At 50.2% G+C, this 26991-nt stretch overlaps 1 protein-coding gene across 1 annotated transcript; it reads left to right on the forward strand.

Annotated features, from left to right (window-relative positions):
- The first annotated feature begins 5094 nt into the window (after positions 1-5094).
- On the forward strand, positions 5095-26789 carry LOC308357581 (tripartite motif-containing protein 16-like protein). Its single transcript, XM_080827218.1, has 6 exons — positions 5095-5652; positions 11870-11965; positions 16760-16993; positions 18809-18974; positions 19445-19540; positions 24133-26789. Exons 1-6 carry the CDS (start codon positions 5152-5154, stop codon positions 24714-24716), a joined length of 1677 nt encoding a protein of 558 aa, XP_080683344.1. The 5' UTR covers positions 5095-5151; the 3' UTR covers positions 24717-26789.
- The last annotated feature ends 202 nt before the right edge of the window (positions 26790-26991 follow it).

Genomic DNA, 26991 nt, shown 5'->3' on the forward strand with positions numbered 1-26991 from the left:
CCTGCAGTGTATGCAGACAAGTAATTTTATCCACATTTCCGTCTGCCTTTGTTCCCCACATCAGAGGGAATCCAAGGGCATTTAATGTTTGTGTAACTTTTAGGGAGTTTGTGGGATTATTTGTCACAAAGTCAACTAAGTAGTTACTGGCCTACCTACAGATCTCCTCCTACTTGGCTTGTTCAAATTTGACTCCTCCAAATTCTGGGGAGGGAAACCTCCCTTAATTCTGGAAAGGAATACCAAACCACCCTTGGCCATCACATTCCTGGAGGCAGGTCTGACTCAGGAAAGGATACTCCGGTGAAATTATGTTAGTTTGGTGAAGAAGAGAGGGACGCTTTATTTTATGCAAGGTGGAAAGTTTGGGATGGATGTGAATGGTGTCCCGTGAACCCTGGACCAAGCCTCCTCTCAGGATGGCGATCCCTGGGCCTGAACTGATCTCAGTGAGTTGCATATAATAATTTGCTGCCGTGGAGATGAGCCAGCAAACTGCAGAATGTCCCAGAGCACTTGGAGATCCGAGCCCAACTGACCAGAGTCAGGAGTGAGAGAACGGTGGCACGAACGTTGGTGTCACTTTTTGCTACTGGAGGGATTAAGCAAGATCTGCCCTCATTTTTTTTTTTTTTTCTTAAAGACTGAATTTATTTGAGAGAGAGCGAGAGAGAGCATGAGAGGGGAGAGAGTCAGAGGGAGAAGCAGACTCTCCACTGAGCAGGGAACCCGATGTAGGATTTGATCCCAGGACCCCGGTGTTGCTGAACCTGGACTGGATTCTGGCGGAACAACCAAGCGGCACTCGGAGACTTTGGAGGATGGGAGGTTTATTTAACATGGTGGGCTCAGAGGAGGTTGTTCTCCAAAGGTCTGAGCCGCGAACACAAGCAGGGAGGGGGATTTGTACCCTTCTACTTCCACATACTTGGTACTTTTGGTGCGGGCAGGAAACGCACTGGGAAAGAGGAACCTGGAAGGGCTTTGAGACAGGGACTGGAATTCCCTTGCTGGGTGGGTCAGCCGTCTTGGAGTACAGTTTTTCTTCATCACCGGGATCATGACCTGAGCCGAAGGCTTAACCAACTGGGCCACCCAGGCACCCCTAATTTTTTTTAATGGAAGATACTAGAGTATGTTTGCAAGTTGCTGGGAGCGAGCTAGCAGAGAGGGACAGAATAAGGGTGTAAGACGGAGCATAACTGAAGGAGCAGAGTCCTTGTTCAGGGAAGTAGAAGACGGCACTGGGGTGGGGGTCCAACACTCTCAGGGAAGGACTAGACTTTAATAGGCCTAGGGACCCTGCTTCCGCGGCAGGGGGAGGAGGAGGAAGAGAGGTGAGAGATGCTGGCACCTTTGTAGGGCTGGTCATGGGGACATCATGAGTAGTGGGTTCTTTTTCACGGGGAGGCAGGAGGCCAGATCTTCTGCACAAAGGGGAAGTGGGAAGAAGGAAGAGGGTTGAGAAGGGAGGAGCCTGGTCCCTGGGGAGGGGAGAGAGGGTTTGCCTAGAAAAACACAGCACCAGGGCTGTGCAGCGTTGGGGAGGCGGGAGGGTAGCCATCTTGAATTCATGATGGCGCCTCTCTGTGTGACTGGGAATCTTGCTCCAGTGATCCTTGCCTGTAGGTGCAGGCTCAAGGAAGGTGGGAGCATTCTGGGGGTCCCGGGAAGGTGAGATGGAGGCCGGAAAGGGGACATGCTTACGCTGGGCCCTGGAGTGTGAAAGCAGCTCAGAAGAGCAGGAAGACAGGAAAGGAAGGATGACAAAAAGGAACTCCGTCGTTGACATGCTAGACGTGAGGCACTTTCTTCCCCTCTGGCATTCTAGCAAGGGAGCTGCAGCTACAGTCAGTAAGATGACCAGTTCGTGATTTTTGGAGATAGAGCTTTCCGGCAAATACGAAATCCAGGTGTGAAGAAGGAAGGGAATTCTGACACCGGCGACAACCTGGATGAACCGTGGGGACCTTGGGCGGAGGGACACAGCCAGACACAGAAGGACGAATACCGTTTGATTCCACTTGGATGAGGTACCTGGAATCGTTAGATTCATCGGGAGGGAAAGTAGAGGGGTGCCTGCCAGGTGCTGGGGGGGCCGGGCGCAGGGATGGGGAGTTAGGCTTGAATGGTGGCGGTGTTAGTGGGGGGAGAGGAAAGGAGCTCTGGAGATGGACGGAGAGGATGGCCGCCAATGGTGTGCATGTACTTAATGCCACTTATGCTTGAAAACAGTTAAGGATGGTCAGTTTTATGCGATGTGTATTTTACTGCAGGGGGGAAAAACCCCCACGTGTGACTATAGGGTGGGTGGTCTGCATCTTGTGACTGGGAGCGACGCGGACGCCCACCCCGCCTCGGCTCTGTCATTAGTAGGGGTGAGAGAAGGAGGCGTGTCCGCTGAGAGGTGGCAGGAGACTTTGGGAGAAGCCAAATGTCCATGAAGTCAGGGAAGCCGAGGGAACTGTTTGAGAAAGACTGAGAACACTGGGGACCTCCTGGGTGGCAGCAGGAAGGACAGGGGTGGTGACGGCTGTGGAGCGCTTGGTGCAACAGGGATTTCGAGTTTCCAAGATGTGCCAGACGTTCGTCCCAGTCTTCTGGTATTTGAGGCACGACGAGACGCATGACATCCCCTGGAAGAAGAGTCAGAGCTCACAGCTACTATGCCTGTCATCTGGAAGGCTCGGCTTCAAGGCCTGGTAGGGATTCAGAAGCTGTGGCGAATTCTGCGGTCCCCAGAGGGCGTCCACTCTCCCAAGAAGCTCAGACGTCAAGTCAGAGACCACACAGTGCCCCAGAGAGCCAAACCAGGAATCTCAGGCTAGCCCTGACTCAGGCGCTCATTTTATGGGTGGGGACACTCGGGTGTTGTAGGGACAAAGGATTTTGTCAGGCCAGGTGGGGACCGAAATTCAGATTTTCTGTTTTCCATGCTGCTTCGGCTCCCCCATGCGGAACCACAGAAGGTCAGAGGGCGCCGGGGAGCTGCCCTATAGGGTTGGCAGTGGAGGGGGGGGCGGGGCAAGGAAACAATTCACGAAAGGAGAGAGGGTGGGAATGAGATGGAGGAATGAATGGGAGAGGCCAGGAGGACACCAGACTGTTTTAATGTCCTCGGTTCAGCCCCAGGCCACTATTCCTCCTCCTTCTCAGGAAGATCAAAGGCTTTGTGTCTATGAGACTGGCTCAGCCTCAACCACCAGGTCATTCTGAAAAAGGGACGGAAAGGAAACAGCCCCATCTGCTAACCCTGAGCGCAGAGGGGAGCCTGCAGACACCAGCTCCTTTCCCTCCCAGCTGGAGATCTAAAAACCATGAATTTAAATGCAGGGAAGCCTCTTGGGGGGGGGGGGGGCGCTCTTCAACAGGGGACCACAACATTCCGGACAGGGGACAGGGACACTTAGGGAACTTCAGATTGCTAGAAAGGGCTGCTTTTAGGCAATCAGGATACAAATACTCTATGCATGTTGAAAATACAACAGGGCTGTGGCTGAGAGAGATTTTTTACTATCTTCATGCCCTCCAACTTCGAGCAACCGCTAGAGTTTTTGAATTTTTGGAACATCTTGGTTAGCGACAAGAAATGTGCCTTGGTTTATCTGGTTTAACCCAGATCCTGCAGAGCTGGGGGGGAGGGGGGCGGGGTGCAGGGTGTAGAGCCACAGGGGAGTAGTACCATGTCTTGGAGTCGCCTCAACCCCAGATGCCAGGGGTGAACTGGACCAGGGCCCCCTCCCCCACTCTTTCTCCGTTTCATAAGCTTTTCGAATCCCTTTGAGTATGTTTGAAAAAAGTCCTGGTGGGGAGGAAGCTGTAGAACCTCTCCAGGATACAGATGTTGGGGTCCAGGCACCCTGGAATCATCCTGGGTCCCTTGGTGCCCATCCCGCAGATACTAAGCACAACTGTAGATCCCCATACTGTGGTGATGCCTGGGAGTTCCTTTCTTTTAAGGAGCTAGATACTTCCTGTGCTGTCCTCTGCCCAGGTGTTCTGGGCTAAATAGTGTCTTTCTCTCCCAAATCCATCTGTTGAACTCCTCACACCCAGGACCTCTTAATGTGATTGTATTTGGAGACAAGGTCTTTAAGGTGGTAATTAAGAGGAGGTTGCTAGGGCGGCCCTAATCCAGTAAGACTGGTGTCTTTATAAGAGGAGATCAGTTGGGACACAGACACACAGAGGGAAGGCCAGGTGAAAACAGAGAAGATGATCATCTATAAGCCAAGGAGAGAGAAGCCTCAGAAGAACCCAGCCCCGCTGACACCTTGATCTTGGATTTTAGCCTCCAGAACCATGAGAAAATTAATTTCTGTGGTTTATATCCACCAGTCTGTGGTACTTTGTTATTTTGACAGCATAAGAACACTCATACATGCTGTGTCCAGAAACACCTTATTAAGTGGGCAAAGGGGCTGTTTCTCGGTACACACCTCTTTCTAGGAACCATGGGGTGGGATGTGTAGCCCGGGAGAGCTGTCTGATTTGAGCTTTATGTAGAAGGAGACATGTTCTTCCCTGACCCTGTCCCTGACCCTCTGATCCCTTGAACACCCATTTGCAAGAAGGTGGCTTGGGCAAGGTCAGGGGCAGGGGCCCGTACCCTCCTTTTCTTAGATGCCTCATGCCCAGTTCTACGAGATGGGAAGGAGTGAAGGTCTGACCTATCGTTGAAGTCCTCACATTTTAGATCCCTTGAAAAAAGGCAAACAAAAAATGTAGCTGGTCAAGCCTCATAAAGCACCGCAGGCTTTTTACAGCAGAGCTCAGGAATCTCGAATTCTTTCCAGAGCAGCCACGGACACACATGATCTTTGGCTGAGCCTACAGGGCGCAAACGATTTCATGCAAGAATAGAAGTTTCGGGGCTGGACCCAAGGAGGGGCCTGAGCCCCTGGGGAGACGTTGGGAGCGGCCGTCCTCAGCCTGAACAACCTAGCTGCCCTGTCGTCACAGCCGCTGGCCGGCGTCCAAGCGGATCGGAGTAATGACTAACTGAGCTTCCTCCGGCAGGGCGGAAACAGTTAAACTCCTGTGACAGCTGCAATCATCGAGGCGTGGCTTTCTCGTCTGACTTGGGCCGCACAAGATCCTGCCTGGGCCACGGGGCAGAGGAAGGACGGCTCCGGCGCCAGAGTCTTCCAGATGGCTGAGTTGGATCTGATGGACCCAGGGCCACTGCCTGGGATCCCGGCTCACCCTCTGGCCACTGTGAGCCCAGACTCTGGGTCAGGCAGCCTGGCTGACGAAGAGGACATGGGATCCCTGGGGAGCCCTCAGGCGGAGACAGAGGGACAGGGCAGCGGCTCTGTAGGGCAGGGGGATCCTGACGGTGAGGGGGAGGCGGAGATCCTATGTGACTTCTGCCTCGGGACTGGCAGGGTGAAGGCGGTCAAGTCCTGCCTGACCTGCATGGTGAATTACTGCGAGGAGCACCTGCGGCCTCACCAGGAGAACAGCAGACTGCACAGCCACCAGCTGACCGAGCCCGTGAAGGACCGGGACCTGCGCACCTGCCCTGCCCACCACAGCCCACTGGTCGCCTTCTGCCGCCCCGACGGGCAGTGCATCTGCCAGGAGTGTGGCCAGGATGAGCACAAGGGCCATTCCTCGGTTTCCTTGGATGCTGCCCGGAGGGACAAGGAGGCAAGTGCTGGGGTCCATGCAGGAGAGGGAGGTGGGCACCACTGCCACAGCTCCCGGGGCTCCCGACTTCGCTTCTGCGCTCTGAGTCCTGCCAAGGACTTCAGCCTTAGTCCCTGGCTGTTCGTCCAGGGTAAATCATCTACTGCACTTGGCTTTGGAAACTGAAGTGGGTCGCTCTGCTCCCATCTCCATCCGGCTGTCCCTGTACTGTCTCTGTGTGTGTCTGTCTGACCTCATGCTTGCTAGTTTCCTCGCCATTACTCTGCTTTCAGGGACGGATGTGTGTTTGGGTGTGGGGTACAGGAGTAGGAGTTCTGGGGCTCAGGGCAGTGACGTCACCTTCTGGCTGGATCTGTGTGGCAACGAATGAAATGTAAACCTTGGCAGAAATTCAAGAGAAAAAAAAACAAACCTTTCACTTAATTTCTCTTTTTCCCCTTTACCCCAAACGGGAGACCAGTAGAAAGTGCTCCTCTAGAAATACCCGCTGTGAAATCCGAGAGCTTGAAAACACGCCAAGATAGCCTACAGTTGGAAACTTAGGGCAAGTAGAAGTTCCTCATCAGACAGAGGTACTGGGAGGGACTAAGTAATACCACACTCACAGCCTGTAATTTTACTCTTATCAGATAGGGAAACTGTTTCTAGAACAACCAGCTTTTCTTTGCCCTAAAGCCCAGAGCATGGGGAAGTTCTTGGGAATGGACTTAGCTACTTTGTGTTCGTGGTTTCTCACACTTTGACTTTTCAGGAGCAATTTTTTTTTTCCCGTTGGGTAGGGCAGTGCAATTGACTTTTCTCCCACATTCCTTACGTTCATTCTGCGGGCAGCTCCCTGTTTGCACAGCACAGGGCGGGAGCCCCACCGTAATTCTTCGGTCCAATGTTCCTGGGCAGCAAAGGGAAGGGCTTACTTGCTAGAGCCCCTCCTCCATGTCCTTCCTTAGGCGCAGATTGAATCCAGTGTCCGTGGCCATTGTTCTGGAAAGCTCTGCATTCCAGATGCTAGTGAGTCACCAATCCCAGCTCAGGGAGGCACTTGCCAGCTGCTTCCAATGTTTCCGGAGTCAGGGAAATGTCCCATCAGGAAAGCCGTTTGCTGCCACACATAACCAGGATGAGGGTCAGTATAATACGCCTCCGTAACCATGCAGAGGCTCTCAATCAACAGAGAGACGGGGCAAAGGGAAAAGACAGAGTTGAGCGAAAACGGTCCTCACTGAGCATCGCCTTGGGCCAGATGCTTTTTCTGTGCATTTTCTCATTCAGATAACTCTCTGGGGTGGCAATCTTCTTTATCGTCACATTTTGCCAAGCTCACACAGACAGCTAAGTCATGGAGGGAGGAATGGAAGCTTTTGGAACATCACCCTACATCGGGAACGTGAGTGAAGGACCCCGAGATGACATTATTACAACCTTACCTTTTGGGGGGGGTACCCAAATCCTGCCACACATATAGTAGAGATACTAAGACAAAGTGTACTGCTGTTCTCTTGGGGTCTAATATCTGAATGTAACTGGAAAAAGGATGCATATACATGTTAAAAAGCCATCTCCACCAAATTTGCAATAGATCATATCAGGAAAAGCTCTCCCTCCAGCCTGGAGCCCCCCCACCTCCTTCCTTAAACAAACACTACTTTCTTCTGCTTCCTCTCAGAAACATTGTGTCTATACTGACATGGATACAATATGAATTTTAAGCACAGTGTAGACTGGTGCATGGCAGAGAGTTAGGGTAATTGTAATTCTGAGCGGAAAGAGTTGAGGAGAGCATGTACGGAGCCTTAAGTTCAGGCAAGGAGACTGTGTAGGGTAAGATAAAAACTGGGTAAGGAGCTCCAGAGCAACTTTTGGTCTTGAAAAGCAGTCACGGCTAGAGGTACAATCCAGCAGCTCCACACCCCAGATTTTTGGTGAGGACCCCAGTTCAAAACCTCCACTCTTCTGCTCTCCCTGAGAGAGCTCTCGCCATTTCTTTCCTGTGGCCTTGTTTTCAGCTCAGAGAGCAAGTTTCCTTCGTAAGGGCAGCCACACTCCAGGTGGCTCTGCCAAATCTTAGGAGCCAAAAGATTTCTCGCAAGGAGCCCAGGAGATCAGCCCAGAAGACACAGTGGCTTGATGAGACTGCACATGCCCCCAGGATTATTTTGAAAGTTTTACCCGGCATAACGAAGGCCCCAGAAACCTCGTATCCCCTTCAGCTAGCCCCCCGCCTGCTGGAGTGACTCACTGAAGGTCACTTTGGATTGTGTTAAGGGCAAATTACTCAAGCAGGCACGTCCTTGTAGGAAAGTGTAAATAGCGGGGTCGGTCACGAGGACACAAAGCGGCTGAGATCTGCATCAGATCCCCAGAGCCACTGACTTCTCAGTTAACCAAGGGAACCCCTCCTGAAGCTTATCCCGTCTCTAGCTATGCCAGGGGGCAGAACTCCCGGATTTTGGGAAATGGGTGTTCTTGGATACATGTTCCATCCTGCTGGTCTAACAGATCCCAGCTCTTCCTGTTGGGGACTTCTCTCTGCCCCAGGCCAGCTTCCTAAGGCCCCTTTGCTTTCAAGGTCAGCTGGCCTGGCTGGGTAGCTGCCTGTGTGCGTTCAAAACCTGTTAAAACTTGGACTCCTTTGGCCATTTCCTTGTTTGTTCTGACCCTGGAAGTGCACATGGTTCTTTCTTGTTCTTCCTCAAGCTTATCACACATCATCGATTGCTTCCTATGGGCTCAGGGTGAGAACACATTGTGTCGTCAGGGGGCTTGGATTCGAAGGAGGAAGCCAAGGCAAGTTCCACAGCTCCCTGGAAGTACCTAAGGGCTGAGACATGACCGTGACCTGCTACCTGGTGCAGGAAGGAGCTGTCAGCAAGAGTGATGGCAGGGTTCTTGGGAGTGGGAAGATCTGTCTTAGATCATGGGCCCACATCACATTTAGCCTTAGCATCGGTTCCAGAAGGTTCGGGACTGGAAGCAGCCTGGGAACACAGTCTCCTTATAGAGCAGGACCCAAGTCTCTGCAAGCCACAGGTATTCATGCATCGCGGGGGAGCAAGGAACCAGCATTTTCCACAGCCCCTTTGCTGGTGGCCACAACACGGATGCTTTGAGGGCACTCAGGAAAAGAATTTCTTCTAGACGTTCTGAGAAATGCCTTGGACTCAGTATCACATAACTTGTTTTTTTAAATTGTTGTTGTTCTTACACATTCTGCCAGGCTGTATGTCTTCCAAGAGCAGGGAGGGTGTCCTATTTGACTGGACTGGCATGTGGTAGGTTATGACCCACTGGCTGAGAAATGAAGTCAGTCCAGGCCGACTCAGAAGGGCCACCATTGTGCAGATGGAAATACAGAGGAACCTGGACCGCCCGGAATTTTCTCTCTTCTCCCTCCCTCTCCTCTCCTATTTGCATCTCTAACCCCAAGTCTGACCCCTAAGCTCTGGGTACCACCTTCCCCTGTAGATAGAAGCAAGAACAATTATGTTAATCTGTTCCTGTGCCCCATGCCCCAGGGGAGAAGCTCGGCGATTTGACAGAGATCAGATGGCCAACAGTGGCGGGTCTTCACACCCCCAATACTGTGGCTTTGGCACAACACTTATTACCTTGCTGAAGTAGGCAGGACCCTCTGTGCCCTCCAATACAGGGCTGCCTGCTCTCATTGGCACTGCTGTCCCGCTTTTTTTTGTTGTTGTTGTTATTTTTTTAAAAAAATTTTTATTTTAATAAACATATAATGTATTTTTATCCCCAGGGGTACAGGTCTGTGAATCGCCAGGTTTACACATTTCACAGCACTCATCGTAGCACATACCCTCCCCAATGTCCATTTCCTCACCACCCTCTCCCGTCCCCCCTTCCCCCAGCAACCCTCAGTCTGTTTTTTGAGATTGAGTCTTTTATGGTTTGTCTCCCTCCCAATCCCATCTTTTTGCTGTCCCGCTTTTCTGAGACGAGTGAATGGCCCGCATCTTGGGAAACCCTAGAGCCAGAGCCTGAGCCCCCCCCACCCCTCCCCGTCATGTCCTAGGAACAGGCATAACTGGAGAGGCAGGTCTCCCGAAGCGGCCCTACCTTTTGTGGTAATCCGGAGTGTCTTCCCTTGGGGTGACTCAGAGAGGTCCCCATTAGGTAGTCCTTTTCTCCTTTTATGGCAATCTGCAGGCAGGGGAGAGCACCCCCTCCCTGGCTACTTTCTGGGAGTTTCCCCCATGGCTCTGGATCCTGCTGGGACTACCCAGGCCCCTTGCCAGGATGTGTTCTGTTGTGGTCTTCACCACCTTAAAACAAGCACTTCACCCCCCCCCCCACCTTCAATCCTTACAGGACTGCCCTCAAATACGCCAGACCCTCCCCCCACCCCCAAACAGGTTTCAGGGATGGGGGTCACAGGGCTCCCTCAGCTCCAAGTCAGCAACCCAGATCCTGAGCAAAACAAAACAAAACTAAGAAGTTCTGTGCCTTTTGCAGAGTGAGCCAGGCCTCTGGTCCCCCCTCACTAGGGGGCCTGGAATTTTCCCCAGGCTTCCTGTGGCGGGGTGGGGGGCGGGGGGCGGGGAGCAGAGACCATTGATGCCCACTGAGTTCCCTTAGGGTGCAAACATGCAGCTTCTGATGCCGATAGAACCTATTGGAAGCATTTAAAACCAGTCTTGTCTTTTCTCTCGTGCTGACTCATGCCTTTGGAGGGCCTTTGAAGGCCGCAGAGGTTGAGGCTTCATGGCTTGGCCCACGTCTTGGCAGAAAGTGTTTAGGGAGTCTCCAGACGGAAGGGTGAAGCAGGCAGTGGAGTCAGAGCTGGCAAACCTGAGGTTCTCAGGCACGCACTTGCCCAGGTGGGGAGGCCTAGCTTGGCCTGGCTCGCGGTGGTGAGTGTGTGATGGAGAGCGGCCACGGTAGTGATGTGGTTTTGGAATCTAGGTGAGGTTCAGTGGGGTGAGGTCCGGAGCCTGGGACCAAGAAGGAATTCTTGAGACGTCTTTGGTGCAAAATGGTGGTTTATTAAAGCATGGGATGGGCCCTGTGGGCGGAAAGAGCTGCTGCCCCAGCGCTGTGTGTGTGGGGTGGTGGTGGCTGATTATATACTTGGGAGATGGGGGAAGTAAAGAAAAGAGAGGTTTCAAAAGAACTTTCATATGCTAAAGAGGATCCACAAGATACTGGAGGCCTTGCCATTGTCAAGTTAAGGTTGTTTTTCTCTCCAGCAAGGCATTGACTTTAAGATAGTTGGGAGATCTTTAGGGATGCCTGGGTGGCTCAGTTGGTTAAGCCATTGCCTTTGGCTCAGGTCTTAATCCTGGAGTTCTGGGATCCTGTCCCACATCGGGCTCCCAGCTCCGTGGGGAGTCTGCTTCTCCCTCTGACCTTCTCCCTTCTCATGCTCTCTCTCTCTCTCTCTCTCTCTCAAATAAATAAATAAAATCTTAAAAAAAAAAAAAAGAGTTGGGAGATCTTTAGAAGAATGTCACACAGGTCCCACCCAGAAGTGGCAGGTGGAGGGAGGGAGGTTGCAGGGTGTCCGCTTCTGCTCTGTCATTAGCCAGGCTCTGCTCCCTCATCAGTAGCAGTAACCAAGAAGAGGGGCCCCCATGATGGCTGACGTTGGGGGCACACACACAATGTGCCCGCTGCTGGAGCAAGTTCGCATTAACGCACGCTCTTTCACTCAGTCCTCGCAAAACCCCCGTGGGTTGGGTGCATTTGTTATCCCCATTTCACAGGTGAAGAAATGCAATCCTAGAGAGGTTAAGTAGATTTTTCCAAAGGATCGGCTGCTAAGTAGAAAAGCTGGGGTTCCCAGGCTTGGCTCTAGCTCCTCCTCCTTGTTAACGTTATTCTGGGGCCAGATGGGCTGGGCTGGACTCCAGCATTGAACTGTATGACCTTGACCAGATGGCTTGATTGTATCATCTGAGAAATGGGGATAATGGTACTTCACTACCATGGGTGTGGTCAGGGCGATACACGCTGATTCGTCTCAATGCTGGAAGTAATGACTATTGTTGCATACTGTATGTGCTTGTGGTATTCTTAGCTGATCTGTGCTGAGTTCAGCACCAGGAGGCGCTGGCACACAGCTGACCCTTCGTGTCCTTTTAGGGCCCTCCAGGTGGCTCCCAAGGTCAGATACTCCTTTCCATGCAGGAGGGGTAGGTAGCACCTTTGCTCCCGGGGACATATTCTGTGTATATTCCTTAACGCCGTTCTTCCCTTTTAGGCTGAACTTCGGGACACCCAGTTAGAGCTGGAACGGAAGCTGAAGTTGAATGAAAACGCCATTGCCAGGCTCCAAGCCAATCACAAATCCGTTTTGGTAAGGCTACTCTGGGTCACCTGCTGTGCCCATTTGGGGTTGTGGGACATGGGGTCGCAGGCCCAGCCTCCATGTCCATGGGCTCCTTGGGGTTTCTTAGCAAATGAGAATTGTAGGTAGAGGTATGAGCGGCTCCATGATGGGGGGGCCTCCGCTTGCTGTCAGCGTTTCCTATGAAATTAAGGTTCAAAACTGGCAAGTGATTTACTTTTTAATGATACAGAGTAAGAGCCAGATTTGTCCTGTAATAACAGCATTCTTGTTTTTACATTTGCATATGCTTTTTTGACCGGAAGAAAGGCGTGCTGGGGGTGTGGGGCGGAGGGGCATCTAGCTAGAACTCTACAAATCAGGCAGAGAATCTGGGTTTCTATCTTAGGAAGGTGCTTGGCATGCAAGTGTCACCAGTCCTGTGTCCTGGCAGCAAGAAAAAAGAGTGGAGAACTGCTTGATTCATGGATGGTAACTTGATAAGGCCAGTGGTGTGACAGGCTACTTGGTTTTAGTCTCTCTAGTTTATGGACACTTTTCATATAAACTCTAAGTGGACCCAAAGAGTTCCACAAATAGTTCTCATTAGTGGAAAGCCAAACCACCACTCAAAAAAGAATGTGAAACACCTAAGCTATGATAGTGAGTGAGCAGCAACATCTTTGCATACCATGAATGATTCTTTCCATCTATCCATCCATCCATCCATCCATCCACCTTTCCATCCATCCATCCATCCTTCCATCCATCCATCCATCCACCTACCTATCCACCCACCCATCTATCCATCCATCCACCCATCTATCCATCCATCCATCTATCCATCCACCTTTCCATCCTTCCATCCATCCATCTTTCCATCCATCCATCCACCTATCCATCCACCCATCTATCCATCCATCCATCCATCTATCCATCCATCCATCTTTCCATCCATCCATCCACCTATCCATCCACCCATCTATCCATCCATCCGTACACCCATCCATCCATCCATCCATCCATCCATCCACCTATCCATCTATCCATCCATCCATCTTTCCATCCATCCATCCATCCACCTATCCATCCACCCATTTATCCATCCATCCATCCACCCATCCATCCATCCACCCACCCATCCATCCATCCAACCGTCTATCCATCCATCCATCCATCTATCCATCCATCTATCCATCCATCCATCCATCCATCCACCCACCCACCCACATCTGACACATGTTATCCATTTCAGTTTAATTTCCTCCTTCTCAGTGTTTACAACTAACTAGCTGTGAAAGATCAACACCTCTTTCGCACCCACATCATCTTATGAAAAGAAGAGAAATAATTTTCCTTTTAAAGTCTCGTAAACCTTCGGAGATTGTTGATTTCCAGGCTCAAGATTATCTAGAAAACCACACGGAGCATCCTGCCTTTTTTCTAGCCCTTTATTTTTCAGACACTTTGATCCCTACTCAGCTTTTCTCATGACTGTGTGGTAACTTGGGGAGGTAGTTATCACAATAGCCAACATGTACAAGGGACATGAACACAGAGCGATGACGAGACTTGTCTGGGGGCCCAGACTGATGAAAAAGGAACCTGGGATTACTGCTCCCTCAACCTAAGGAACTCAACATGTTCACAGGCGCAAGCACCATCCTCAATCTCTTTAAGCCATTAGCTTCCATACTTTGCTACCCGTGTGGCCCCTCCTCTCTTTGGTCTTTCTTTGTCATTACATATTATGTAAATAATATCCTTTGCATATTCCATTTCCATGCAAGGAGCAAGTATTTATTTATTTGGAAAGATTTTATTTATTCATTTGACAGAGACAGCACAAGCAGGGGGAGCGCAGGCAGAGGGAGAGGGAGAAACAGGCTTCCTGCTGAGCAGGGAGCTCTATCCCAGGACCCCGGGATCATGATCTGAGCCAAAGGCAGATGCTTAACGACTGAGCCACCCATGTACCCTGGGAACAGGTACTTCTCCATATAACAGTGTAGGAAAGAGAGGTCACATTTGACAGTGGAAGAGTCAGTTCTCCAACATCAGTTGAAGCCTCCTTCTATCCAGCCTTCCTCAGGAAGGCCTTCGTGGAAGAGAGAGGATTTGGACCCTGAAGTCTCTCTTCAGACTCCTGCTTCTCAGCCTCGTGGTATTGTGCTTCTGTGAGAAACTTGCGATTGGGGGATGCACGTCAGCAGGGAACTCTCAGGGCATTTTGAAGAATGAGATTTATTACTCAAAGGTCTTGGAGGACACAGAATGCTGCCAAAGGCCACAGGCCACACTGCAAGGTTGCAGGTAGAGAGGGAAGGAGAGAATATAGACCTGGGTCTGCCTTTACTGGGGTTCAAGGTGGGTGTCTAGGGTTTCATGGGTTCACTCTTAGTTGGCTTATTTCAAGCATAAGAATAGGAATTCAGGGGCGCCTGGGTGGCTCAGTGGGTTAAAGCCTCTGCCTTCGGCTCAGGTCATGATCTCAGGGTCCTGGGATCGAGTCCCACATCAGGCTCTCTGCTCAGCAGGGGAGCCTACTTCCTCCTCTCTCTCTGCCTGCCTCTCTGCCTACTTGTGATCTCTGTCTGTCAAATAAATAAATAAAATCTTAAAAAAAAAAAAAGAACAGGAATTCAATCTTGGGAAGACGCAGGGTCACTCAAGGGGGCAGATATCTAGATCCCCCAGGGAACTCTGAAAGAGGGAGCTTGGTGGTGGGGCGGCCCAATCCCTTGCCTGGTTGTGGTGCTCACACAGTTGGCAATCTGTTTATTCCAGATGGCTGTCTTTGGGAATGGATGCTTCAGGGATGACAGATTTAATGTTGGGCACTTACATGACAGCTACTGTTCTTCATGGGCTCTTTGTCTGGGATAGAGGAATTTGGGGGAAGATCTCCCATCTGCCTTCTTACTTAGTCCCCATTACCAGCTCATTTATTTCTAGTTCTGTTCAGCTGCCCCAGCCTCGAGCAAGCCAACAGGTGGGGATGGGGCAGTTGGCAAGAAAATGACATGTAGAGAGAGGCTCTACCCATCTTCCCACCCCCAGCAAAGATGCTCTCGATTCCTTCCTCGTCCTTCTCCATCTATCCTTCCTTGCCAGTAGATTGAAGACTGGGTGGCCGCTAGGCATTCTTGTGGGCGTGCATTCCAGAGCCCTGACCAAGCAGGGTCCCCAGCTACCTGGCATCATCATTTCTTCCTATTCTCCCTGCAAACTTTAAGGCTTTCACAAGCCCTGGGCCCAGAGTGCCATCCTTACTGAGTCCTTACCTTTCCTTTCCAGGCCCCCCTTAGTCTCCTCCTTCCCTCCCCATCTTTCCTTCCAGGGGACAGAGGTGCCCTAACAGCCTCAGCCTCTGAGATATCTGTTGTTCGGGCCCCCCTGGAGCCCAGGCCTGGCTGTTGCTCTCGAGAGGAGGAACAGAGAACAGCACCCGGGGGAGTTGCTCAGGATTGCTCTGAGATGGGAGCGGCGTGGGTGGGGACAGCGGGGAACACTGAGGCAGGCAGAGAACAAACTCGGGGCTGTGCAATGAGGTGAAGGGGCTGTGAGCAAAGGCAAGAATGTCCAAGATGGTTCGATGAAGCTTAAACTGGACGGTGTCCGATGGAGCCGTCCGCTCCGGTCCTGAAGAACTACCGAAGGACCGAGGAAAGCATTCACCCTGGCTTGATGTTATAAACATGATATTGACTGAAGGCAGGCATAAAGGTTGTTCATCCTCTCAAAGGGCAGTGTACACATGCACCTGCTTAAGTGCCATTGTGCAAACCCTTAGTGTTTATGACATGGACTTTGCTTTGTATTTCATTTGGACAGTACAGTCCTTCTGCACAGGTGTGTGGGTCCTGCCATGTTCAGTGGCCGTGGCTACTGAACATTTTTTTAAAAGATTTTATTTATTTATTTATAAATATTTTATTTATTTATTTGACAGAGATCACAAGTAGGCGGAGAGGCAGGCAGAGAGAGAGGAGGAAGCAGGAGCCCTGCTGAGCAGAGAGCCCGATGATGTGGGGCTCGATCCCAGGACCCTGGGATCATGACCTGAGCCGAAGGCAGAGGCATTAACCCGCTGAGCCACCCAGGCTGAGCCCCGACCCTAAACATTTTGTACCTGATAGAGACACTATACACATAGACGTCCTTTCAGTTCTGATGGGCTCAGTGGGCAGTTTAATCTGACGTCATGAAATGCCAGGAAAGTGAGCTCATGTTACCGATTTGGGCAAAGAAGCCAAATTACTATAGTCCCGAAAGAAAGAGAACCATTGAGTATACTGAGTGCATGCATTTCCCTGGTGGGAGAATTGAGTTCAGACGTTTGAATCGTAACCCCAGACTGCCAGGGGGTCTCAGAGAGCATCAGATGTATGAGAGATGGAGTGGATGGTGGTGGATAAGTAAATTCACCCTGGAGAGTAAATCCTTTTTTTTTTTTTTTTTCTTTCAGGACTCCAGGATTTATAGGAGAAGAAAATCTTCCTTTTAGATTTTATTTATTTATTTGACAGAGAGAGATCACAAGTAGGCAGAGAGGCAGGCAGAGAGAGGAAGAAGCAGGCCCCCCACTGAGCAGGGAGCCCAGCATGGGGCTCAATCCCAGGACCCTGAGATCAAGACCTGAGCCGAAGGCAGACGCTTAGCCAACTGAGCCACCTAGGCGCCCCCAAATCTTCCTTTTATAATAGAAAGTTGCTCCCTCACTTACGGGCTTTTCAGGGTTACGGTCCTGTGGTCCTGTGGGCTGAGCTTCGAGAACGTTGCATGCCTCGCTAACGTTTTCTTCACCGCCCCCTCCCTCGCCAGCTGTCGGTGTCAGAGGTGAAGGCGGTGGCCGAGGAGCAGTTTGGGGAGCTGCTTGCCGCCATGAGGAAGGCCCAGGCCGACGTGATGCTCTTCTTGGAGGAGAAGGAGCAAGCGGCTCTGAGCCAGGCCAACGGCATCAAGACGCACCTGGAGCACCGGAGTGCACAGATGGAGAAGAGCAAGCAGGAGCTGGAGAGGATTGCTGCCATCAGCAACACCGTCCTATTCCTGGAGGTCCGGGGTGGGGGTGGGGGTGGAGGGGGGTGCGGGGACAGAGGCAGAGGCATCAGGGTCATTAGTGCCAGGGAGCACCCTCCCTCAGGGAGGCCTGTAGCAGATGTGGGGAATGCGGGAGTGGAACTGCTCCTTTAAATGGGGGTGTGCAGGAAGCCCCGGGCATGGGGGGGGGTGGGGGTGGGGTGGGGTGGGGTGGGGGAGTGGGTATTAGCAGAATACGGGAATACTGGAGGGGAAGGCCAGACTTCCCAGAGTGGGAGGCTGGAACCGGGTCATGGGAAGTAAGTCATGTCCAAAGAGACCCGGGTAGAGCCTATGCATGGGTAGAGAGGTTTGAGAGACCACAACTGATTTGGGGAATAAGGTGCTTTAATGCCATCATCCCAGATCTGTCGCTGAATAGCTGTGTAGTTATTAACCAGGTCACTTAAACTCTCTGGGTCTCAAATTCCTCATTTATCAGACAATACAGTCTGAGTCAATAGGTTTCTTTTCTTTTCTTAAGATTATTTATTTATGTGTTGGAAAGAGAGATAGAGAGCCCCAGTGACAGGGAGCGGCAGGCAGAGGGAGAGGGAGAAGCAGGCTCCCCGCTGAGCAGGGACCCCCCCCCACTCCCCCCCACCCCCGCCCTCCTGACAGGGGGCTCCATCCCAGGAGCCTGGGATTATGACCTAAGGGGAAGGCAGACGCTTATCTGATGGAACCATCCAGGTGCCCCTTCCCCCCACTGATTTAAAGTATCACTTTTCTCACGTACGGCACTAAATCTGTATGCGATGTTAAAATGTTTCTCTTTCTGTCACCTCTCTGGGTTGGACTTTTTCTTCTCGCCTGTTAATCTGCCTAACCATTCTGGTACAACTTTCCGTTGCTAAGTTTTCTGCTGTATCCAGTCTGCCCTGCCATGTTCTGCTGAGTTTGGACGTTGATACTGTGTTGCGTCTGAGAGCAGCTTTTCCCAATCACTGCCTTGTTTTGAAGCGTAAACAACTCCATACGATTATCACGCGAAGGCACTTCCAAACTCTAAAGCACCGTGTAAGAATGAGAGAGAGCCTGTGTATCAGACTGAAAGGACAGGGCGAAGGCAGCATTCCCGCCTGAGGACCTGTTCATGGGTCTTCCTAGGGCTGTACCTCCACCTCCATTCCTCCCTTCCATACCGTGATTTCTGTTTAAATTCCAAAAAAGAGGGGCGCCTGGGTGGCTCAGTCGGTTAAGCGTCTGCCTTGGGCTCAGGCCGTGCCTGGGAATCCCTGCTCAGCGGGGAGTCTGCTTCTCCCTCTCCCTCTGCCTCTTCTACCCAACCCCCCCATCTGCTCCTGCTCTCTCTGTCTCTCAAATACATAAATAAAATCTTAAAAAAAAATTCTTAAAAAAAAAGTCCCAAAGGAATGGAAGTAGCAGGAATGTTTCTGTTGCTATTTGGACTGTTGGCAAACAAGGTGTTCTTGTCCTTGGTCCCTAATCTGGGAGGTGCCTTAGAGCTGTTCCTAGGCTTCTAGTGTTTCTCAGTTTTTATTTTTATTTTTCAATTTTAATTTGTGTGTGTGTCTCTTGATTTTTATTTTTTTTTAATGTTTATTTTTGGTGTGTGTCTCTTGATTTTTAAAAGCCTATTTTCCCAATTAAAAAAAAATGCTTTCTATGTTGTTAGGTCCTGAGCTAGACATGTTACGTATGCCTGCTTTGTGATGGCCGCATTGCCATCAACCCATTTTACAGATGCAGGAAGTGAGGTCACCTGAGCAGTCCAGTTTCAGAACTTCAGAAACGAAGGCAAGTTCTGCCGTGTTTCCTTTCCTGCAGGAGTACTGCAAGTTTAAGAACACCGAGGACAGTGCCTTCCCTAGCGTTTACATCGGACTCAAGGACAAGCTCTCAGGCATCCGCCGAGTCATCACAGACTCCACGGTGCACTTAGTTCAGTTGCTGCAGAACTACAAGGAGAAGCTCCAGGATTTCTCCAAGGAAGGTGAGGAAAGCTGTCTGAGCTGTGGGCAATGGAATGTGTGTTTCTCAGAGTGGGAGAGAGCCAGGGGACGGAGGGCGACATCAGGGGGAATGGCTCATGTTCAAAGCTGTCTTTTGGCCAGACCAGTGGCTAATGGGCACTTAACCTTGATGATTTAATTTTTTGATGCAAACCCAGAGAAGTGGAGTTAGTTACATTCTGCCATTGGCTCGAATTTCCCTGACTAGTTTCCAAGGTTGCTAATGCCTGTACTTTGAAGTGAGACCCAAGTCAGCTCGGGATCATTCTCCAGCGTATTTTGTTTCACCCGCAGAGAAATCATCCATTGAGCGTGATTCTCTCTGCTGTGACTAGAATCCAGCCCTTTCTTCCCCCCAGGGAGCCCGGGGAAGAGAGGCTGGGAAGTCCTGCTTCTTAGGTTCTCCTGACCACCTGGACAGTTATGCATGCATAACTCTTTGATTTTCCAGAGGAGTATGATATCAGCACTCAAGTGTCTGCTGTTGTCAAGCGCAAGTATTGGACCTCAAAACCCGAGCCCAGCACCAGGCAGCAGTTCCTCCAATGTAAGTTGCAAACAGCTTTCCTTACCCACTTACTGATGTCAGTGTAATGCTTGTTGGAGCAAGAACACCGTCTTTCCGGGCGCCTGGGTGGCTCGTTGGGTTAAAGGCTCTGCCTTTGGCTCAGGTCATGAACTCAGGGTCCTGGGATCAAGGCCAGCATTGGGCTCTCCGCTCAACAGGGAGCCTGCTTACCACCTCCCCCCCGCCTCCCCTCCCCCCCCCCCCCCCCCGCCTGCCTCTCTGGCTACTTGGGATCTCTCTCTCCCTGTCAGATAAATAAGTAAAATCTTAAAAAAAAAAAAAAAAAAGAACACCATCTTTCCTGTAAGTTTCAGGCTCTTGGAACCTCAGATCTATCCCTAAATGGGATATTTAAAAAAATTTTTTTAAAGATTTTATCTATTTATTTGACAGACAGAGATCACAAGTAGGCAGAGAGGCAGGCAGAGAGAGAGGAGGAAGCAGGCTCTCCGCGGAACAGAGAGCCCGACTCGGGGCTCGATCCCAGGACCCTGGGATCACGACCCGAGCCAAAGGCAGAGGCCCCAAACCACTGAGCCACCCAGGTGCCCCGGGATATTTTAAATTAAAAAAAAAAATTTTTTTTTACTTTTCTTTTTAAAAAAAAAATATTTTATTTATTTATTTGACAGACAGAGATCACAAGTAGGCAGAGAGGCAGGCAGAGAGAGAGGAGGAAGCAGGCTCCCTGCTGAGCAGAGAGCCTGACGCAGGGCTCTATCTCAGGACCCCGGGATCATACCCGAGCCGAAGGCACAGGCTTTAACCCACTGAGCCACCCAGGTTTTCATGTTTGAGACAATTTCAAACTCATAAAGGCAGTGGAAAAAATAGGACAGAATTCTAATATGCCTTTCATCGGACTTCTCCGAACATTAACACTTTCTTTAACTACAGTACATTGACCAAAACCAGGAAACAAACATCAGTTCACTGATTAACCAATCTATACAATTATCCAAGCGTTTCACCCAGCATGCCAACCAATGTCCTTTTTCTGGCCCCTAGTCTGATCCAGGATCACAGATGTTTCCCTGCCTCCTTAGTCTCCCCCAAGCTGGGTCCAGTCCCTTAGTCTGTCTTTCATGAACTTGGCACGTCGGAAGCTCCTGGCTAGTTACCAGATGACTCCCTTTTAAGTCTGGCTTGGCCAGAATTGGGTAACCTGGTGTCCTGTCATTGTGTGGTACTGATCTGGTCTGTTAGCGTGTTTTAGAACACTGTGTTTCCAAGGGCGCCTGGGTGGCTCAGAAGGTTAGGTGTGCGCCTTTGGCTCAGGTCACGATCCCCAGGGGTCCTGGGATCCAGTCCCGCACCAGTCTCCCTACTCCTTGGGGAGCCTGCTTCTCCCTCTGCCTCTCTGTCTCTCATGAATAAATAAATAAAATCTTAAAAACACAAACAAACAAACCACTGTGTTTCCGATCAGGACATAACCAGTCCATATACCTTCATCTCCCAGGAGAGGCAGGACTGCATATTTTTATGACATTTGGCAAATTAATCTTTTTGGAACATGCCGTTGAATCCTGTTACTGTTTGTTTTCTGGGGGTGACCGCTGGTTGGCTAAGTGCGGGACCTCCTTCTCCATGGAGCCCCAGATTCCGAGGACCATTTCCTGCTTTTGCCACGGCTCCTACTTTTTCTCAGGACCTCTCCACTTCCACATAATTTCCTTTATTTATTCTTTCCTGCTTCCTGAAGGAAGCACATCTGTATTGTTATAAACAATATCTAATGAATCTAATGAATGTAAGAAACCAAACACACTTTATTCCTGACATTAGGATAAAGATGAAATATATCGTATTATATAACCTGTGTTCTTTGACATTACGGCGGTCTTTTTTCATACCCGATATTAACTTTGTCTTTTTGGGGGTTGTTACTAACTTTGAGGCTTTTATAGAGTCCACTTGTTGGACCTGTCAAAGTCATGCGGCTCAAATTGCCAACTTGACCAGTGGGGACCACTCTTTCTTCTTTAAAGAGTTAAAAAAAAAAAAGATTTTCTTTATTTATTCGACAGAGAGAGCTCACAAGTAGGCAGAGCATCAGGCAGAGACAGAGGGGGAAGTAGGCTCCCCGCTGAGCAGAGAGCCTGATTCGGGGCTTGATTCCAGGACCCTGAGATCGTGACCTGAGCCAAGGCAGAGACTTTAACCCACTGAGCCACCCAGGTGCCCCAGATATGCCTTTTTAAAACACATTTTTGGGGGCACCTGGGTGGCTCAGATGGTTAGGCATCAGCCTTGGTCTCAGGTCAGGATCTCCAGGTTCTGGGATGGAGCCTGCATCAGGCTCCCAGCTCAGCGGGGAGTCTGCTTCTCTTTCTCCCTCTACCTCTCCCCCTGCTTGTGCTCTCTCTTTCTCTCTCTCTCTTAAATGAATAAAAACAAAAAAACACATTTTTTGAGGTATAATTGACATATAACATATACTAGTTTTACGTGTACAAGATAATGATTTGACATACACCTATATCGTGAAATGAAGAGTTTGGTTAGCATCCATCACCTCACGTAGTTACAAAATTCTTTTTTTTTATGATGAAAACTTTTGAGATCTACTCTCTTAGCAACTTTCAGATCTGCAGCACAACGGATGCCTAGACAGTGCCCCACATCAACTAAAATCAGATCTGCAGCACAGTCTTGTTAACGGTAGTCACTGGGCTGTACATGACATCCCCTGGACTTCTCTTACAGCTGGAACTTTGTACCTTTGGCTGCCTGTAAAATTATGGAATGCTTCACGAATTTGCATGTGACCTGTGTCCTTGGACTGTTCTCATTTCCGTATTATTCCCATTTTAGTATAGATGCTGCCAAAGTGAGCACCTATATGCCTTTTTATGGTTCTCGGTTCACATTCATGTTTCTTTTTTTTTTTTTTTTTAAGATTTTGTTTATTTATTTTGAGAAAGAGAGAGCTGGGGGAGAGGCCGATGGAGAGGGAGAGAGAAAATCTAAAGCAGATTCCATGCAGAGCCTGACGTGGAGCTCGATCTCACGACCCTGAGACCGGGACCTGAGCTGAAATCAAGAGTCGGACAGCCAACCCACTGAGCCACCCAGGCGCCCCTTCATTTTTACTTTTAACTTCTTAGATTGTTGTGTCCTTTTTTTTCCTTCTAAAGTGACTCATTGACTGCTAAGAATTTCCCTTACAAAACCAAAACAAAAAAACCCCCCACAACAACAAAAAGAATTTCCCTTCCCTAGACACAAAGAAATTTGGAAAACTCTGGGTTAATCTAAAATAATTTTTTATATTAATAGATCTTAAATAGACTTGAATATGCTAATTCACTTGGGGAATATATACTGAACATCTCTGAGCCAGAAGTCCAGGATCCAGTCCCATGTGAAACGTGGAGTTTATAGATTAGAAGGAAGACAGGCACAAAATGAACCCATAAGTAAATAGATGATACCCATTGTGTGGAGTACCATGATGCTTAAGAAGTGGGAGGGCTCTGAGAGAAAGTGCTGGCGAGTCACAGAGGGCCTCCTTGAGGACATGAGCCCTGAGCTACAATTTGAAAGATCAGCAGGAATCCCCCAGGCTCAGGTTAGGGCGATGATGAGGTCACGGAGAGAATGGTCTGTGCTAAAGCCCCGAAGTGGGCTCAGCGCTGCATGTTCCTGAGGCCGGGAGGGCTGGACCATGGCCATCAAGGGCCAGAGGGCAGGAGCCAAAGCTGGAGACACGGGCAAGGGGCAGTCATCCCTGGCTGTGCAGGCCGGGGTGAGGGGTCACTGCTTCATTCTGTGGGCAAGAGGCACTATCCAAGGTCTTAAAGCTGGGGTGATATGATTTACCTTAGCCTGTACCCTGAAACTGGCTCCATGGCTCTGGGGTGGACAGGGGATGGGAGGGGGTCAAGATGGAGCAGCATGGCCAGCTAGGAGCCTGTTGTATGATTCCGGACTGGATTGGGGGTGAAGCAGTGGTTTGCACAGAAGTGGGATCTACCAGGCTTGGGGCTGTCTGTGTGTTTTGAGGGGCGGTGGTGAGGCTGGGGGCAAAGAAATTTCCAGAATAAGTTCAGTGTGACTCCAGCAACTGGGTGCAAGGAGGTGCCATTATTTTTTTGTTCTCTGGGATTCGAAAAGGAATATGTTTGAGGGAATGGGTGAGAGTTTACCATGCTAAATATTGGTCAAATTAAAAAAAAAAAAAGAATCAGGAGTGGGTATATGAGTGCCTATTGCCACAAACCCTTGCCAACACTGAGAAGACGACGAGTGCCCGGCTTTCAATATGTATTTTTCGAATGAATGAATGACTAAATCAGGGGATTTTATTTCTTGATTCGGTTCCATAAATCTCACAGTCAATGCCAAGCAATTTGAACTTCAGAAAGGAAGGAAGTGGCATGACTTGTGTTCTCTGCTCCCTGGTTTTCGCCCACCTATTTTCTGGGGGGAGCAGTGGCCTGGGGGTAAACAGAGCAGAGGAGAGATGTTTTCTCTTACCTGGGAAGCGGGATGGGTTCAAAGTGCCCTGTCCGGAGCAGCTGTCCCTTCCTGACCTGCCTCCCCGCCCTTCTCCCATATCCCCTCAGATGCATGTGACATTTCTTTTGACCCGGACACGGCGCACAGGTATCTCCGGCTGCAGGAGGACAATCGCAAGGTCACCAACACCACGCCCTGGGAGCACCCCTACCCGGACCTCCCCAGCAGGTTCGTGCACTGGCGGCAGGTGCTGTCCGCACAGAGCCTTTACCTGCACAGGTACTATTTCGAGGTAGAGATCTCGGGAGCGGGCACCTATGTTGGCCTGACCTGCAAAGGCATCGACCGGAAAGGGGAGGAGCGCAACGGTTGCATTTCTGGAAACAACTTCTCCTGGAGCCTGCACTGGAACGGGAAGGAGTTCACAGCCTGGCACAGCGACACGGAAACCCCGCTCAAAGCCGGCCCTTTCCGGAGGCTGGGGATCTACGTGGACTTTCTGGGGGGGATCCTCTCCTTCTATGGGGTGGAGCCCGATGCCATGACTCTGATTCACAAGTTTGAGTGCAAGTTTTCAGAGCCGGTCTACCCTGCCTTCTGGCTTTCCAAGAAGGAAAATGCCATCCGGATCATGGATCTGGGGGTGGAGCCTGAGAAGCCCATGCCAGGGTCTGCCGAGGCTGCGCCCTAGACCCCGGACTCTTGCTGACCACAAAGACCCGCCAGCAGCCTGCATCTTAAGGGGGACTTGGGGATGGAAAGGTCTGCCAGTGGCTTTAGGAATCCCATGGGTTCCTGCAGGAGGAGAGAGGTCCCTGGCTTTCCCCTTTTACTTTTGCTGTGCTGGTCTCCGTGGTCTCTACTCCCTAGGCGCCTACACCCCGTTTCTCATCTTCTAGTGACGTTCTCCTCTCTGCTCAGGTGAATGTCACACTGTGCCCAGGCTCGGTGCCCAGGAGTCTTCATTGCCATCACAGAGATTGCGGAGTGATCAGAATCAATTGCAGACTCTATTTTGCGTTGCCTACGCCCCAGACACGGTTCTGGATGCCGCATGGCCATCGACTCCCAGCTTCACGGTAGCTCCCTGGGGGTCCAGGCTCCCATCATCCTCAGTTTGCAGTTGGGGAACCCGTGGTCCCGGGGTGGGGAGATGGTCAGTGAACTTGCTCAAAGTCATTGCACTCACACGGTGAGTGAGCGGCAGAGTTGGGGTTGGAACCTGGGCAGCCGATGCAGAGATTTTAACCACTACACGATGCTGCCCTCGTCATCCCATCCTGGGTGTTGTGTGTAAGGGAATAAGCTACACGATGAGCTCCTCAGCATGGACATCGAGTCTCTTAAACCCTCCGTGCCTTCGCGCCCACTCCGTCTGGGCGGGCCGAGCAGCTGAGACCTCACTACCTCACCCCGCAGCTCATCGGATTTTTGGATAGTGACGAGGCTAAGAAATGTCTTCCCGGAGTTGGAGTCTTAGTCCTCGTGACCTCAGGGGAGGGTCTCACCTCAAGATGTGGACTTTTCCCATCTCTCATTCAGAGAACTGTCCTTCAAATACTTGGAGGCAGTTCTCACGCAGACCCTCCAGGGAAGTCGTCTTGTTTTCACGCTACATTTCCCACTTTCCTTCATAACTTCTGGGTCATTTCCTGTGAACCGTGTCAGGCAAGTCTCCTCCTCTGTCTGTCTGATGGTCCTTTCTCAAGAGCACATTGCTTTGAGTCGCTTACCTTGTTTCCAGAGAACCTGCCCTCTATTCGTGTCCAAGGATTTATACAGTGTAGGATTTGAATTGTTTTTATCGGATGTTTTGAAATTTGAATTTTACTGAGCTCATTTTTTTTTTTACTTGAATTTAAAATTTCATTGCATCATTGCTGCTCACCAAGATGCTTTTGATCCTTGATTCTGGAGCCCATAGATGAGTCCTGCTTCCTAACCTGGTGTCCCCCACAGAGCTTGTCAACTTTCCTAATTAATCTTATTGATACATATTGATGAGGGGAGGGTCAAATACAGAATCTGGCAGCCCCCAGCCAATGCCTTTTGAGTTTGCAGTAAGTTATAGTTTGGTAAAACTGTGCACTGAGGTAGCCCACTTTTAGCCCTTCCTCCCCCAGACACCAGGAAGGACTTTTCCAAAGGGAGAAACCAGGACACGCCTGCCTTTCCTCATTCCACCTGTCTCACAAGGCGCTCAGACGAGAAAAGGAGGACCCCGCGGCCTGCCTTGTTTTTATGCAACCACTGTGGCGTATTGGTGCAGCTGTTTTATTTTCTGAATGTTCACCGTCTGCTTGATTAAACCGTTTTAAGATTTCTCTGCTGTGAGTTAACATCAAGTTGATGAGTCTGTTGCTTCCAGAACCTACCTTTATTTCTTTTTAAAAGCTGAGACAGTTTTGTGTGTCCCCATCGTCTATCACTTTTCTTAATTTCTCGAACATTACTGCCTGGCCTTTGGTCACATTGGCCAACAGTGTCAGTGTCGTGAGATGTAGCTTATTGAGGTCAGAATGGCGGAGCTCTTCTAAGGGGACCGTTTGGGCGTCTCCTTCACTGACTTGAACTTCATTTCCCTGCCAGCTCCTTTTTTGTTCATTCCGTTTCAGTGTCAACCCTCCCTTTTTGATACAGAAGATCAAAGCAAAACTGAGAGTTAGAAACACCTGCTTTCTGTCTGTCATTGCTTCCACTGACGGGCATATGTTTTTGCTCATTCTTGGTCCCCAAACAGGAATTGTTTAAAATGAACAAATTCAAAAAAAGAAATAAATAAAACAAGAGAACAAAGGCCTATTTTATATTATGTCATTTCCCCTAACGGGTGTGTGTGTGTGTGTGTGTGTGTGTGCACGCGCACACCACCCTTCTGTATTTACCTGCACTTACTTCCTCTTGCGCTGTGTAGACGCATTTGGAAAAAAAGTCTGAACTCGTCAGGGGCTCCTTCTGGTGCGTGA

The sequence above is a fragment of the Martes martes genome (genome assembly GCF_963455335.1).
Source record: "Martes martes genome assembly, chromosome: 16".
NCBI lineage: Eukaryota > Metazoa > Chordata > Mammalia > Carnivora > Mustelidae > Martes > Martes martes.

Coding starts and splice junctions, on each gene's coding strand:
- LOC308357581 (XM_080827218.1), top strand. CDS start 5,152: ATGGCTGAGTTGGATCTGATGGACCCAGGGCCACTGCCTGGGATCCCG. Junction 11,966..16,759: donor CCAATCACAAATCCGTTTTG/GTAAGGCTACTC, acceptor CTCCCTCGCCAG/CTGTCGGTGTCAGAGGTGAA. Junction 18,975..19,444: donor CCAGGATTTCTCCAAGGAAG/GTGAGGAAAGCT, acceptor TTGATTTTCCAG/AGGAGTATGATATCAGCACT.